The sequence below is a fragment of the Cephus cinctus genome, unplaced genomic scaffold, assembly GCF_000341935.2.
Source record: "Cephus cinctus unplaced genomic scaffold, Ccin1 Ccin1_scaffold0080, whole genome shotgun sequence".
Taxonomy (NCBI): domain Eukaryota; kingdom Metazoa; phylum Arthropoda; class Insecta; order Hymenoptera; family Cephidae; genus Cephus; species Cephus cinctus.
Genome location: NW_014332821.1, coordinates 1,160,427 through 1,178,190, shown reverse-complemented (window position 1 = coordinate 1,178,190; position 17,764 = coordinate 1,160,427). Strand labels below are relative to the sequence as shown.

At 40.7% G+C, this 17,764-nt stretch overlaps 1 protein-coding gene across 1 annotated transcript in view; it reads left to right on the top strand.

Moving 5' to 3' along the window:
* LOC107271703 overlaps positions 1 to 13,637 on the top strand; it is a 112,320-nt gene extending 98,683 nt beyond the window's left edge. The window contains exons 8-11 of the mRNA XM_015748005.2: positions 5,297 to 5,445; positions 6,538 to 6,822; positions 12,028 to 12,252; positions 12,362 to 13,637. Of these exons, the coding sequence (XP_015603491.1) occupies positions 5,297 to 5,445; positions 6,538 to 6,822; positions 12,028 to 12,252; positions 12,362 to 12,474 (772 nt within the window). The 3' untranslated portion in view covers positions 12,475 to 13,637. The remainder of the gene's footprint in view (positions 1 to 5,296; positions 5,446 to 6,537; positions 6,823 to 12,027; positions 12,253 to 12,361) is intronic.
* Positions 13,638 to 17,764: the final 4,127 nt, after the last annotated feature.

The window sequence follows — 17,764 nt, the reverse complement described above, 5'->3', positions numbered from 1 at the left end:
GCGCCAGCTACTTGTTCGGCGTAGCACCGTCGAGTGACCTCAGAAGGTCCTCGAATATTTACACAAACTCGAAATGGCACGGCTAGCAGGGGAAGAAGTGAGGGGGTCTCAGGGAGGAAGGTTCCCGAACGCAAAATGGCTACTTTATAAATTACCTCGGTATCAGAACGCAAAGAGAGAAAAGGGAAGGAAGAGGGCACGGGGGTTTTCCAAAAAGGGCGCAAACTATTCTAAGACGCACGCAATATGCCACTGGCCTCGAGCGGTTGGCGGAAGGCCAGATTAAAACTCAAAAGATCTACTACGCAAAAAGGCCGGTCCACGTGGGGACGGCTCGCCAAATCCAAAAGGGAGTCTATTCTCAATCTTTTAGAACGCAAAAGCAAAAAGGGGTAGGGGAAAAGGTGGGAGATAGGGAAAACTCAATCACGCAACAATAGTACTCACTCAAAACACTATACAGCATCCAAAGCACAATAATCCAAATGATCGCACTCCACACTCCCTCACTCGCACTCAAAATTCGCATACGTTAAATTCTCGCTCGTTCGCTACTAGGGCCTGGCTCGAAGTGATAAGATTTCCGGTCGTCCGTGTCCTCGTGGGCCTCCAGGGCCTCGTTGATTGGCTAGGGCTGCTCAGCTGAGAGGGCTACGCGCTCCGGCATTGGTCGGCAGTTCCGGCATGGCAGGGCATTGGTCTGGTTCAAATTAGCTGGGTTGCCGGGCCTTCCAGGGCCTCGTGGTGGTGGCACGGCGCTGGCTTTGCCGGCGCGCGCCGGTCAAGATGGCGGCCTCCAGGCCTGTCAAATCCTCCCGGGCACGTCCGCGGTCTCGGAGGGAGAGGGCTCCGCCGCTGTCACACGGGACTTTTTCCTGCCCGTGTGACGGGACTGCACCGGGGCTGCATGTATTGGTGGTGATGGTGGTGGCGGGGCATCCATCCCACCGGAGTCTCGATCATCTGTTGTTCCTCCTGCCCATGCAATCCCTGCCTTCCGCTGCCTCGGCGACGTAGCCGCTCTCGCGGTCCATTCAGGGATGCTGTTCCCTCGTGGCAGGTCCACGTTGATGTCCTTCCTGCTGGTGTTGGCTGTGGGTCCTCGAAGATGGTCCCCGAGCCAGTGCCCTACGGGGAAGGGTGACAGGGAGGGAAGGGTGCAGGGAGGGGGTCTTAACTCTAAATACACTAAGCCTAAAACACTAAATAAACGCAATTAACAATACTTAACTCTAAGACGCTATACTCGAGGCCTATGGGACCCCGAGCCAGGAGACGGGGAGGAGTTTATTGTAACATTTTTGTTAGAATATATATTACGTATACAGTAAAGGGCTACGATTATAACGCATTTCGTCCTCGATGGCAGATGAACATCGGCCAATGTATTTCACAAGAATCGCTACTCTTCACTGCACATATATATAATATGCGAACGGCTTTCGAAACAACCCTTAAACGTAATGGCTTGTGAAAGTAACGTAGAGTAAGGGGTGACGCTGTTTATCCTGAAGTTACGGTAATACTATGCCAGGCGAACTGTACCAATAATGGGATCCGGTACGCCCATCTGAATATTCGAGCACCACGGTATCCGGATATTCAAGGATGCCTATGAATGCAAGAAGCATTATCAGATAACTGGAACATTCTGTTCTTTTAGTTATTCTTATTAAAAGTTTCACTATATGCCACTGTATCCATAATCCTTGTTGTGACTTTTGATCACGATGAAAAAAAGAAAGTTATCCCCACGGGAATAACTGTGTTGACCACTAGGTAAGCTTTCAGTTTTTTACAGTTATCTTCTTAACATCTTATATTGAGTCGAACGAACTATTCGTGTAAGATAGATATCTCGGAAAAACCAGGTCCCTCATTGGCCAGAATTGGTCATGATGTAACCGTTCTATCGGATAACTTTTTTATGATGACCGGATCCGACCAGTGAAGGATCTGATTTTTGGAGATACCCGTCTTGTACGAGTCCGTTCGACGTCAATGGGTACCTTAAGTTTTCTAATAGATCCTGCTCCTTGTAAACTTTTTCGGCGTTCATTATTTTTCGGGTTATCAACGGCACACGACGAAATCTCGTAGCCGAGTTATCGCGATGGGAAGAAAATATCGATGAGTTGTCTGCGATAAAACCTTCTTGAGTCATCGAGCTAATTGTGGTCTATGGTTATGATAACGATACCTTACTTGCAGCCACTAATGTTAGCGATCTCCCTAATTACACTGGCACAATCACGGCTAACATAATTGCTTCAATTATGGTGTTCGGTGTCTACGAGTGATTAAGTATACGTAGAACCCAAGACTGGGCAATCAATAAGCTCGGTATATTCTTCTTAAAAAAAAAGACACTCTATGGAAAGTTTCATGAGTATCCTCCTTCTGGCGAGTACAGCAAGAAGTTATTATGTAAGTAGGAATTATATTTCAAACTCACGTATCAGACTGGTCCATCGTTTGTGCTTGTCTAATTCTTGCCTGAGGTGAGACTATAACTATAGTGGGTGTCTCAAAATTCATGTTGTCGTATTGATTTCTGCACATTCCACGTGGCATTGTATTTGAGTTTTAGCAACTTGTCTTTCGTTCTTCTCAATAAGCTGAGAAAAGTAGTCCGCTGGTCCACGTTGAGTTTAGCATCAATGACCTTTGCCAGTTTTACCTGAAAATTTAAACATTTTTCAATACAGCAAAGGCCGACCTGAACGTCTATTTTATACCTCAGAAATACTGGCGTATACCTGCTCACTGCTTAGGGAAAAATTTACATTCACACTGTGCGTATACGTGTATATTCAAATTTAGCAATTTCCTTAGCTTAAGATTATAAATGAAAGAATCTGACAGGGTTGCCGGTATCAGGGAATATTCTCGATTCGAAAGTTTCCAGTATTCGCAAGAGAAATCCATTAAGTAAGCCTTCGCCGTGAAACGGGAAACACCCACTTGGCATAACGAGAATCCGGAAAGAACCTCCTACACTCGGCCGCAGCGGAAGCGCACCAGACTCGCGTCTTATTTCCAGTTTTACTGCAGACGAGCTAAGTCCTTGCAATCGCGGATAAGCCCGGTTCAGTATTCCCATTGTGCCACGGCGATGATGCCGTAATGCGTGTTTAATCTCATCTGTCGTGATTCGCCTTGAGAGAATCTTAAAAACGTAACTGTCATCATACGTATACCCAGTGGAATACGCGAAATCTTCTAATTCGTCAGGAGAAGAGAATCTATCATGGAGGCATCGCATTAGCCTCGAGACTCTGCTGGCTAAAATAAATAACAGGACAATAAAAGACACGGATGGCAAAAACAGAAATGAAAATCTCGGGGATAAAAAGAGGAGAGAATACTTGTTCTGGACGCGTTGGTACTGTTATAAATATAAATATATATATGTATATGCTTATGGTGTACCCTCAAGCTCCAGGATGAATGAGCCCAACTACATCATAGCAAGTTGCATAATATTCTTCAGGCTCCTATCACAGGACGGAATGGCTGTTCTACTAGTTGCACCGCATTCCCGTCGCAAACAGCATGCAAGACGGGAGCACAACTAAGTAGGGAAGTAAATCTTTGCGTGGAAAACAACAACGTAATGAATGCAGTTTGCTTTGAGCGTAGCTGGCTACGTACTGGGTGACCCCCCCAGTACCAATGTAAATTCACTGTGCATTTAGATCCATGCGACGTTAACGGTACGAGGTGTGTAAAGTTTTACAGCTGTTTCTCCAAGAACTTTACTCATAAAGCACCACTTACACACCACTCTTCGGCCTCTTCGTTCAATCCCTTTAAAAAGTGAACGCTTAAGACTTACATCTGTACGTCGAACTGGTGCATCCTTGTTAGAAAAGCTAAATTACCGTAGATTTCACATCGCGATTAGAGACTCACGTACTCCTTGAAGGCTAACGAGAATCCTTCGGATGACGGTGGATTTTACAGTGTAGATGAATCAGTGAAGCTCGTGGAGCGTTGAAAGCCGTTGAAAACTCGTCGTTCTATAGAATGGTGGGACATGCAGATATTACGGAAGGTTAACCCAGTTTTACTTAATACAAAAGAGCGGATCTGTTTTTCCACATAGAAAATAGTAGGTAAATAGAGGAAAATGTCATCGCTAGATGGATAAGTGGTTACTTTTATGTGAAGTAAGCTAATACATGGCAGTATACGTAAATGAGATTGGAAGAAGATAGGACTGGGCTTTTGGTTACATTTTCGTCGAGCCACTCGGTATGTATGAAGTTGACGGTTACGTGTGAGTATAAGGGACCGTATATACATATGAGAACCGCGAAATAGTGGCAATGGCTGTAATAGTGGTTGTGGGTGTTTCTGCCGAGGCAGGGAATGCAGTGGCATGGTACTGGTCCGTAAGAACCGCCATTGCACCCCAGGGGATCGCTGGTACTACTAGGTTGGACTGCATTCCGGGATGCACTCGTGTTTAGAAAACACTATGTAAATGCCCCTTGCGCAACTTAATTAATTAAACCGTGGTCTTGCATCATCCTGAGCTACGATATTGGGCTACGCAAGAGGAAGCTACCCTGTACTGTATATCTTCGATGCTTCGTGGTTTCTTGGTATCATCCCCTATTGCATTTAGAATGTAACGGGATAATTTTGAACGGAAGATCTAATCATAATTTATTGTTCAACATGGTTCAATGGCCTGGAGCAAGATACGCGGTACCGATCGGTCCAGCCTGTAAGAATTGCATCGCACGGAAAAGCCGTGATATGCAAAGAGATTTTTACTTATGGATAAATTGCAGATACCAGTCGAGAGATTTACGGCAATCGCCTTTTCGCGAGTAACGTAAATCTCGGCAACGCGCGGATTCGTAATAAAGACGCGACATAAAAAAAATTGTATTAAATTTAACGCGCCATCGCGGAATCGCTATGATAAAATAAAATATTAATCCCCCGCCCTCGTGGCAACCGGAGATTTAAGGCCTCCGACCCTTCCCAGTTTACGTTGTACAGCTTCTTCATTCTTTTTCACGTGAACTTACGTTAGTAGGTATACTGCGACGCACAGACTTTCCCCCTTACGTCACCTTATGATAAATTTTCTTGTAAGATTCACGCAGCCGTCTACCGCGGCTGATTATTCTACGAATCACCCATTTTTCCGATACTTACTCCTGTCATGTGCTCTCAGCACTTGAGCTTCTTAACCTCAAAACACCACGAGCACTCTGTTTCGTGTTATAATTATAACTCCATGAATTTTATCGTTAATCAGATCGTATGTCATTTTCAGCGAGAATGGATATGTATGCCTCATCTTCCATGAGAGGGATGGCTACGTGATTGAAATGCAGCAGTCGGAACGTTGGACACAGCAACCAGACGAGGCATGCAGTTCGAATGCGTTTAATCCGCTTGCAACACCGTACACGACATTCATTAGTAAGTGGGTTTAATACGAGTCATCTGTTTTGGGGACTTACCGAGATCAACGTATCTATTCATGGCAAGAACCGTCGAACGAGCTTCCATTCGCAATCCTAAATAGAATGGACTGTGCTTCGAGTGGTTAACCAGGAGGAGCGTGACGATCGCGCCGCCATGTTGGAAAATACAATTGACAGCTGCAGCAGATAATGGAAACGTCAGGAAATACGTCAAATGTATTGTTATTCTTGTAAATTATTATTTTTAGTTTGTTTGTTAGTCTTTTTTCATGTTTCGTTGTAGTGAGCATACAATGTGAATCTTGTTTATGACATGATATACGATACCTTTACTTGATGTGCATCAATCAATGGAATTATTTCCTCCGTATAATTGGTAGGTACTCAGGTTTAATTTTTACGATTTAGTATTGCTCAGTGTATTGCCTCCTTCGTTTTACCTTGATTTTCTATTTTTGTTCGGTGTATCAACGACAAATGATCGAACCGTTAACATTTCAAGATCGGTCATAACGGCACCATTAGGTTTTATCTCGAATCGTTCGAGAGGATGCGATAAACTATCGTTGCAATAACAATAGAGTTCGAGACAGTTGCAAATGGCGGAATTTAACAATCAATTGGAAAAGTTTACGGTGACATAAAGGATCATACGAGAAAACCGTCGTAAAGTGAGAGTTACAATTCCGAACGTAACAAAGAGTCGCTCTTAAGGCGGAATTTATCGTTGCATTTGAATTTTATGTCGTCTTATATCGTGACGCATATCGTGTCGAACGTTCATTAAGGCTCGCAAGCCATGGCGGACAATTTTACCGGCACGTGAAATATCCGAGTGCATCGTAAATTTATGACGGTCATCCACTCGGATTTACGTGAAAGATTTACGTAAAGCTTTTCGATGCAGTGTTTCGACCTCGAACTAGGACAAAGTTAACATAATAATCCACTGCTTTTTAATTAACGCTTTTACGAGCAACGGCCATTACGGTAACCACGCTAAATTGTTTGAACATCGTTGACAGAAATCTTTTCGAAGATCCCTCGCAACTGTTTATCAGGACTTTATCACATTGAAATATTTCAGCATCCGAACCACTATCTCGGACCTGCCCTCACTTTGGCCGATACGAAGTTATCTCAGCGACGAAATCCCGTCCGATCGATTACATGGAGAAGGTAGTGGCTCCTGAAAGTGAACAAAATCCAGAGGAAGAAGTCGATTCAGAGTTTCCGGAAGTAAAGGCATCGTCCCCCTCATCGTCACCAAGAAGACGGTGCGATCATGCCAATGTCCGCGGATTGCATATTGGTTGTCGAAGTCCCGACAGCATGGAGTTTTCCACAACCTGCTCGGATGAAACCACCTTCGGTACGTTATTCCCTATTCACCATTCGAAATTCTCTTACTTGGCTTTGCGTATTCTGTATCGTTTCTATCTACGTCTCCTCCGCGAAAAGCCTTCTCTCCAAACTGTAGCAGATCCACAGCTTTGCAAGTTGCGAACTGACCTCTGAAGTAACTCGAGAGGACCACGTAGGATCTCTGCTCCTGACAGAGTCTCGGACCTGGAAAATCGCTTTTACACTCCAGGCTGTCCCGCGTGGACCGTCTCGAGATCCTGAAAAGTCATCTCTAGCATCCCGAAGGGGTTGAAATTCTCTACTGTCGCAGAATCCAACGCTGATCACCGATAAGTGGTCATGGGGCAAGCCTCGAGAATGCAATAAACCCGCTTTTTTTAGGTTGCCCCAGGTACGGAATAACGATTGCTTGCATCAGCGATTGCTGCTGAACATTCCTAAAAGAAGACCAAGTAGTCAATTGTATTGCAAGAACCGCATATACTATATACGAGATCTAGTGAGTTGACGTCTAGGACGATCCTGAGATGGTTCACTCGATGTCTCGCTCCAGGATGTAGCGGCGAGCGCGTCTGCCTGGAACATCTTATCGGATTACCCTTCACCGGTACAAAGTTACCGCAACCGACAATAGTTAGTTTGCGGCAGGTTAGCCGATACTATACCGTGCGTTGCCAACGTTCCTGCCAGTTTCCAGAGACTGGCATTTCGAATTAACGCGGACACTCGTGTGGCAATTCACCTCGGGGCGTTGCCAGGCTTGGTGCCGCTAATTGAACTCGCGCGGAAATTAAACACCAGTACTTTCGAACCTTGCCGAGCGATTACAGTACAGCTGACAAGTTAAGAAAGGCAGGTACGTATCCAAAGATAGGTTAGTTTTACCAGAGATCGGACAATTTTCAAAGTGGTCACATAAATATCCTAGCATATAGATGCAGATACCGATATGCCCTGAATGAAAATTTCAAGAATCCTTTCACCATTTCACATAGATGTTGTTGATGTTTCTTATTGATGTTGCGGGTAACAGTAAAATTGTTCCCGTGACGCGTGCTATTACCAAATCTGTCAGTTACCCAATCTCGTAGGTTTACTCACAAGCATCGAAACGTAGCGAGGATCACGTATGAGGATAACAGTCTACATTCCTTCAATCTTAATAATGTTATCATATATAGATTAGGCGAACAGGTTTGGATACAAGACTCGGGGTAACGTAGGGTAAGGATCAAATCGATTACCATTTCTGAAAGCTTCAAAGGATACAATTCCCGTACAATACAATTAGACTAGAATTACATATTCAAGATCTGGGATGCCACTCGCAGTATGCGTGGCTGGGTGGAATTATTTAGAATACTTAGCCCTTGAACATCTACTGAAACAGGATGCAAACACTGAGAGCGCTTAGTTAGTTAAGCAGCTAGTTTCAACTTACAATTGAATAGTTATCACAAATAAGATTATTTTTAAATTATATTGCAATCTATTCGTCTTACGCTTAAGTTTTCAAGCATAGCACTTAACTGAACTAAAATGAAGGTAAATTACATATTTATTTATTTCTTCGTCCACGTACTCAGCAATCCAGTCATCTGATAATCTTATCTACCCTCCTTCTTCATAATCACATATAACTACAGAAGTCTACGTATATCTTGAACTAGATGTCACACTCTCTCAGTACCAATCGCAGAAACCAAAGGATGTGAAAGACTGCCCTTAGCGATACGAAAGATGTAAGAAATAGAAAGAGAGGAAGGTCAACCGCTAGTTAGATGCATTGAACGAAAGAGTATGGCCGTAGTGTGCCCTAAGGGAAATCAAGACCCCATCCGGCTGCTTCGAAGACACCGTGTTACAGCCACAACTTGGGCCTTATCCACTAAACAAGTTCAGCGGACGTGGCGCAAGAGCAATCTCCCAAAAAAACACTTACGTGTAAAAAATTAGGCCAAGTACAGGAGTGCTGTGTATTCCTCTAATAAAAAGTATTGATATCAGATTATTGAGGCCAAATACATAAGTCACTACATGTTTGCCTATTATATGATCTAGCACTGGCCCATCATTTTAATTGTGTTTTCAAAATTTCTTATGACGTTTTCACAACTCTTTTACATTACTACTGCTTCCCGTAGTTGATTATGATTTAATGGTTATTTAATAATTAATAAAGCTTTAGAAATTCCTTATCGAGTACTACTTGGCGGGTCCGTGCCAGGAATTCCAAAGTACTTACTTTGAACGTACTAATAGTATTCTAATACCATATGTTTGTTATTAAGGTTCTACCGTGATTATTATTGACGAGTTATTGTTAATATGCTCTATATAGAAAGTTGACATTGGTTTTGAATTTAATGAATGGCATAATGAGCGCAAATCTATATCAAGAAATGCACGGACCCGCCAAGTAGTACTCGATAAGGAATTATCTACAGTTTTATTAATTATTAAATGACCATTAAATCATAATCAACTACGGGAAGAAGTAGTAATGTAAAAGAGTTGTGAAAACGTTATAAGAAATTTTGAAAATACAATTAAAATGATGGGCCAGTGCTAGATCATATAATAGGCAAACATGTAGTGACTTATGTACTTGGCCTCCATAATCTGATATCAATACTTTTTATTAGAGGAATACACAGCACTCCTGTACTTGGCGTAGTTTTTTACACGTAAGTGCTTTTTTGAGGGATATCACAAGTTTTTGTTGCTCAACGGGACATAGATGCTCTAAGCACTGAAATCTATATTTTCACAGATATAAAATGTGAATGCATTATGATGTCGCTAATCAGAAAAATATATCGCGCTGTCGAAAATGTTTAATGGCATATAAATTTAGTTTATAAGCTCCTTTTTTTTAGAAATGCATAAAGATATATACAAATTTTTAAAGAAAATGTAATCTTCAATGCATATAATTGTCGTTAATGGTGACCAGCTTGATGAAGCCGTGTGGTAAACGTAAGAGAGGAGAGTGTGCTGGATTATTTACGTACCTCAGCCCGTGCGAACAACAGAGAGGATACTATAGTTTGAGCGAAGCGCCAAAGCGTCGCTCGTAGCACACTTTTCTGGACTTCTATGTCCGAAACCTAGAAACAAGAAACTACGGAGCGGAACGTCTGAACACCCTGAACTTCCACGTTTGACACCTAGATACAAGAAACTACGGAGCGGAACACCTGGACACCCTGGACTTCCACATCCAGTACCTAGATACAAGAAACTACGCAGCGGAACACCTGAACACCCTGAACTTCCACGTCTGACACCTAAATACAAGAAACTACGAAGCGGAACACCTGGACACCCTGAACTTCCACGTCTGACACCTAGATGCATGAAACTACAGAGAGGATCACTTGGACATCCTGTATCTCTAAAAACTGTCACCTAAAATGCGAGGAACTATCGCGAAGAACACATATACATACACCCACATACACGCGCTCCACATGAAAGCCTTAATAATTCTGTACTATTGTGAAAGCAGCCTTATATTAACTGGAAGTTTGGTATGAACGGTAGCTTCACGTGTAAAGTGTATTTGATTGTGTTGTGTATTCCTAAATTACTAACACCATACAGAGTACAAATAGGTCAGGAAGGCAAAGCAGTGAGCGCTATCTGTCGTGTAAAAAAGTAGATGGACGTGCGAAGACGACGACGACGACGACGACGACGGAACTGAAAGAAAATCATCTCGCTCGCCATCTCAATATGCCCTGATCTCGTACACTAATCGTATTGAACGTGGTGGCAATCAATTCAGAACCCTCAATTCCTATAGTGAATGTATCAATAACTTTTTCTCGTGTATAGCGGTTAATAAGATATTTCGTTCCAAACACAGGTTCCAGGTTCCAGGTTGCAAACACATTCAGAGTTGACTCAAGTAAAGAGTCTCTGCGAGCTGTACCCTGTACAGTCGGTTGCCTGTACTTGGCGCGAGACTCGACCGAGTCTCTTGATCCCTGCCAACTGGGATCCACGTGCAGTTACTCTAACAGGGTGATTACCCCCTTGTTAACCACATATACACAGAGTGTTACAAAATGCACCAACTATATTATACAGGATGAATTTAACCAAAGAACGCTTGCGTGGATGTAACTTGGCCAGGGATATGGACCGGCTACATCCATGAAATCTGGACAAGCTTCCGTAATCGTCACCACACGTGCAAATGTTTATTAAATGGGTATCTTAAAATCCATAAGCGATATAGGAAATCTGTGACCAAGGAATCCAAAGGCATTATTCGTACGGATTTATTAGGGGATACATTCTCCGTCGTGCTTCTCGTTTTTTTATTTTCACAATTCGTCGACACACGGAATTTTCCCAGAATCATCAGCGCGATGTACTAAAAATATCAACAATAATTATTCGAGACTTTTCAATATTTTGTGATATGACTGTTTGTTACCATAAAAAAAAATAGAAAAAACTTTGGACAGCCATTTTAATTTTCTGAGTTTGTAAGAATTAGCAAAGTGTCTGATACAAGCCGCAAAAGCGAAATGCTCCTTAATAATGCAGACCACGAGCAAAAGAGAAGCTTGCTTTTCTCTATACGTAAAAGCTTACTCGTCACGTTCGCTAGACGTACAGACTGTTTATCCATACAGGAAATCCTCAGGTCGTTCGGCAGTTTGCAAATTGTCCTTAACGCGGAGCAAACGTCGTGATTTTCACATGCGAAATTCTGGTGAAATACCATATCGTAAAATCAAAGAAAACTCACGAGACTACGGTTACACCGAAGTTTTCGCCAAACATCACGTACAACCGGCGAATGGTTATTTATTTAGCATTTATTTACTAGACAACTTGTGACCTCTTCGAATTTGCAGAATGTCCAATTTCAAATTACTTGAAAGACTCGAGTAAATTGTCACACTTTTATCCAGAAAGCTTTGCTTCCGACTTCTACCCTCACAAGAGAAACGTTAGATTCTCATAAATTATGCTTGTTTACCATGGGAATAACTCTGCGAAGAAGGTAAACGATTTCCTTCCCTTCTATTATGAGAGTCCTCTCTACATTCTTTAAATATAGTATAAGATCAAACCTCTATTACATATATACAAAATTATATAAAAAATGGTTGATGAGCATCCTTCATTTTTCTCATATAAGTGAAGAATTTTTTTTACTGAGTAAAAAATTCTGTTTCAACTTCTTTTTCAGTGTACTCCTGCCATGGCACCTGGGTTGAAAATGATACAGTTTACTTAGTGGCGAGTACAGAGGCAGGACGTTATTGTCTAATTTACACTACACCCACTTCCGTAACCCCAAGCACAGATCTTTCCGTAACGGGACATCTCGCCTCCTGTCCAAGAGCTTCTCATCCCAGCCCAAGAATATCTCATCCACACCAACACGTGTGGCAAGTCAACCTCACAGCGTATGGTAAGTGTTTTCACCACACAAGGCAGGCCTACCATTGTGAGTCTCCACGTATTGTGAACGAAGTTTTACACAAGGAATGGGTTAAGTCAAAATTTAATATATTTTACAGCTCAGTGCGGCGAGACATCCTCGGCGATTTCTTGGGCGTCAGAGAAGAACGACCACTTCACGTTATTCGGCGTCTTGACGTGCGCCATCTTAAGTCGATACATCGAGAGATGATGGCGATGAACCTAAAGCCTCTAACGGCGACTCTGTATAGTAATGCATAATTTTAGAGATCGGAGAAAGTAACACTAATCATATAGGTTTTTAAGGATGGAAGTGTGTATTTTGAAATGGAGACGATTAAGTAAACGGGTACGCGGCACGACAGCTTGCGAATACGGCAGTCAGTCAGGGTGTTGAGGCTTTGCGGATGCATGTAAATAAACGCTAGCACGTTTTCAAATGCATTTTCTTCGCACTTGCGTATTTATTTATCTACATCTTAATAGATGAATGATATATGCGAGTGCGCTCGAAACGGAAGCACTCGTTCACTTCGTTGGGATCGATGAGAGCTCGCGGTAACTCGAAGTATCCTCACACTTTGCACGTCTCGTATTTCTCTAGAAAGTCCGTCCGCCAATGACCATTCTAAAAGGATCAGCTGATTGTTCCCAGGCGGATTACAAAATGACGTGTTCTTTGTGTCGTTCGTATGAGTCTTCTTTTTAAAAAGCGCAATGGAAGAGGTACTGGTACCTGTATATAGACAAAAGTTTACTTTATCCAGTTTCCGTTTAATGATTTTAAAAAAGCAATCCTGAAGTTCAATGAACTTTAGGCATTGATGAGTTTTCTTATTGGAACGATCTCAATCTTCAAAGTATGATATTATATGTATACATAGAAATACGTTTTTTTTTTGCTGTTACAATCATACGAAGCACTATTGGCGATCAGAAATGCTACTTTATTCGTGAATATGCTGATTGTACAATCACGTGAATGGTCTTATACGATGTGCGGTTCTTATCGGGACGTATTTGTTCCTGATTTTTACGATCGATTACGTACTTGGTGCAGTGAATATCTGAGCGCATCATTCAAAATTCGAAGTCTCGTAACATCGATGGAAAATGTTATTTACACACGCGAAGGCCGCGTTGTAGCTAGAATTGGTGAGGAATCGTGTTACTATGGTGTGCGTTCACGTCGAAATTGGGAGAAATCTAAACCAAGGTTAGACTCAGTTAGCGAATTCTACTGAGAATTCATTTTTTCTTTTTCCAGAAAATCCTAGATTTTAATTAACCCCAGATTTTTTTCACGTACTTAATGACCGATTCATTGAATTAGAAATATACAGGGTGTTCGTTATGAAACGCACTGTAGTAACATCGTTGCATTCCTTGTCAAATTCTAATGAATACGTGTATTTTCATTTTTTATTTCACATATTAAAATTTCGAGATAATCAAGGTTGAAGTTGCAGTAATGCGACCAATCAGAACGCGTTTAAACGGAGCGTAGATGACGTCCAGAGTCAGCCCGCAAGGCCTGCTTACAGTAGGCCAATAACACTAAGAGTATCGTCTCTTGTATCTTACTCAATTACATGCAGATAAACAGGGACACAACGACGATACTCTTAGTGTTATTGGCCTCCTGCAAGCACGCCTTGCGGGCTGGCTCGCGACGTCATCTACGCTCGCGTATAAACGCGTTCTGATTGGTCGCATTACTGCAACTTCAATCTTGATTATCTCGAAATTTTGATATATGAAATAAAAAATGAAAATACACGTATTCTTTGGAATTTGCGTGCGTTTCATAACGAACACTCTGTATGTAGCTTCCATACCATTTAGCTCGACGAAATCCGGATCCAGCCGCTAGGACTATGACTCGTGATATTTATGTTTTGCCCGCATTTGATTCCACGAGTCTCACTCATGATATTTATGTTTGGTCCAAAATTTTTATCACTAGTCAGACTCGTCAAAGTACGCCAAGGAGTTAGTAGTATACATATGTGTACACTCTTACTTTTCTCAAATGATATTTATTGTACTTTAGGATACGATGGCTGAGTCTGACGCACATATCAAAGTTTGCTATTAATCCAGATACCAGTATCTTATTGGCATTAGGTGATCGCGATGTGAACGTACCTTAAGACGATGTATAATAAAATAAGGGTGCTGGGGCCAATATTATATGAAGTGAGTGTTGATTGTAGGTTGAAAGAAAGAGAGAGAGAGAGAGAGAGAGAGAGAGAGAGAGAGAGAGAGAGAGAGAGAATTTATAATATTTATAAAGCTGACTGTGCCGTATTCGCTAGTGTGTCTGTGCATTAAGTGAAATGTACTTAGAAAACTATTACGATTACCGTAATTAAGCATATGCATTTTCAATTAGTTGTGGTCCGACAAACGTTCTCTGTAGAGAAGTGTGTAAAAAGTAGAAAATTTATACCACACAATCACCTAAGGATATCCAAGTAACTTGTAAAAATGGAACTTTTTTTACGAAATGTATTGTTAGTCGAGAAATATGGACAAGTAATCCTGATAATCCGAATATTGTTCAGCTGATGTATATTTATTACAGTATAATACGCGCAGTCGTTAATCAGGTGGTAAAGGGACGATCCTTCCGTAGATTACTAGCGCGACAATTCTAATTTTCCTCACGTGAAATAAGAAAGAAAAAGAAAAACACTGTTTCCGCGTATTCCCGAAAATGTATTTAACAAATGACATATCGAAGTAAATCATAGTGGAACTATAGGAAAGAGAGCATACAATAACGATAACGTCTTCATGAGTGGGGATGTAACTGTAAGCGTCTTGAACGCGAAATATTCATTTTAGCAAACCTAAAACCATGATGACAAAGTACACATATTTTTGACTCAAACTATTTTACTTAAATGCTGATCGTAACAAAGAAAGAGAATGGACACTCACTGCGTGAATTGTAAATTAATTGAATCGATACTCTGAGTATACATAATAGTATTTGATGTCGGCTACGAGTTGTACACTATTAGTTGAGAATTTTCGAGAGGAGCCGTCAAGTTTCGATTTTTTTTTCAAAATCGATAATATTACGCTTGTCAACCCGATATCCGATCGGCCTCTAACCAAATGGCATAATATAAAATAGTATTACCATAATAGAGTTTGTACATTCGAGAATATTGCACGATAAACGACGATCAGTTAATTTTTTCTTCTTCGTCTCAATCCGTGCAATAATTCATCGATATGACTATATTCGCCATTTTGGATCTTGCAGCTCCTCCAACTATTTGTAAATAATAGGTTTAATGCGAGTAGGGAGAGTACTGTCAATCGGTTCCATGTTGCGACATTATGGCATGGCACATCAAATTGCTAATGCTTTCCTGTAAAGTTTTGTTTTATAGGCGTAAGGGATGTAGACTCCAGGGTATTTACATTGAGGTTTATAATGTATATTATTATAGTTACATATAGGACAAAGAAAATATGATATACGATATGTTTTCATTGTTGTAATGTCGTCGTGAATACGTCGCTCGGCGAATCGTTGTTTTTAAGGTAGTATGGTAGAATTATGCTATAAAGTTGACACTACATTTTTTAATGCCTGATCAAAAGATGTGCTACAGCTGCTATATAAGCTGTGTCTATTGGCTCACAACAAAATTTTCGTACCGTCAAGTTAATTATTATTTGCTAATATTAAATTCACATTTTTAATAAATTTTTCTATTCGTTTCATAGAATTTAACAAATTATATATGGCTATTGATTTGACTTCAGCTAAACTCTACCATACTACCTTAACGTATTGAAAATTTCTTTCTGAAAGGAACAGATCGGCGTGTCGATAATGCTTTATTCCTTTTTTTTTAAATCCTAATCATAGAATAGATCACGATCACTCTGATCATGGATCGTAACGTTCCTACGTTCGTATGGTGAATATATAGACATATATGTATTTAAATGAAAACACGTGATATGATGTGCCATATTCGGGACACGCTGTTTTTCCACGACCGTAAAATGAAATTGATCTCACGACTTGTTTCATGTTCTCTATTACTTCTAATGTATTTTTTAATGAATCTAAACGAGATCATAGGCGCGTATTGTTCAGTGAATAATTGGCGTACCATTTGTGTATAAATATTTTTTAAAAATTGCGATACAGGGACGTGGTTCCACATTGGAGACCACGAAAAAGAAAACTAAAGACACTAAACGAAATGATTCATCTTGTACAGATGATGTGCACGTAGGGTGTAATTATAGACGACAAATTAATGATCGCGGCATGTGACATAATGTAAAGGTAGTGGTTATCGTAAACAGGTCGGTTTAATTCGTCTAGCGAAAGATTTTTTTTCCGCAAATTTTTGTTTCTCGTCACGAGGATGTTAATGCTTTTTGCAAATTGCGCCGTGCGCGTGTGTAAAGTCACTTATCGGTTATACCGTAATTGCATAAAAATTAAGTGGGCTTTGTCTGTAGGACACAGTTTTCAAAGTTGGTGCTCGCAGGCTTCAGTGCAATAATTACCAAGATTTTCATCCACTTCATTGTATTCAAAATACGCGAACGATTTTTTATGGATTTAGCCGCTTCGTTCCTGTACTTCCGATGGCAGTAATATTTAATACTCTCGCTGTTATATTTTTCTTAAATTAAAAAAAAAAAGAAAAACGAGTCCTGACGAGGAAAAAGAGACAGACAAGAAAAACTGAAAAGAATCGAGTGCTTCGTCAAAATGATAAAGAGGATCGTGCTTTTGAGGAAATTATTTTTCAGTAATTGCAAAATGGCTTAATACGATACATAAATATAGATGCGTCCTCAACGAAAGGAGGAAGTACATAAAGAACGTTATGTCCATTGAAGAAATTGGGAGCTGGTATTTTCAAAGTGTATAAAACGAAAAGAAATCCGTGCCCTCCTCCCTTAGTCTAATTGATGAGAAGAAAAAAAAGTTTACTACCTGTAGAACGAAACACAACGATTATTACAGTTTCTAGACTTAGCAAAGTACTTGGTAATTTTGATCGATTTTATAATGGACTAAAGGATTGCCACTTCAATATACCCGCAATAATGAGAATAGATTAAGGTTATCACGATGTAAAAATGCCTAAGACATTTTTTTATTGGAAATATCAGCTTTACCTCGCGTTAAATCTTACGCAGCCGATTATAGTTTACTACTACAAGATCACAACAGATGAGAGCGACGGGTGATCGAAAAGAGTCGTCGGAAAGAATTTTTTTTAATTTACAAAAATTGGAAATATCCGTCACGCTGATCGAGCGTGATTTTCGATTGAAAGGGACTCAGTTCGTATGTGCGATAATATCTACATGATACTGTTCTAAAAAAAAAAAACATCCACGCTTCAAAGCTACGAAAACCTATACATACTGAGTGTTTTACTAATGAATTAAAATATTATGATGATACTTATTAATATGAATGGTTTTTCATTATTATATTATAGATG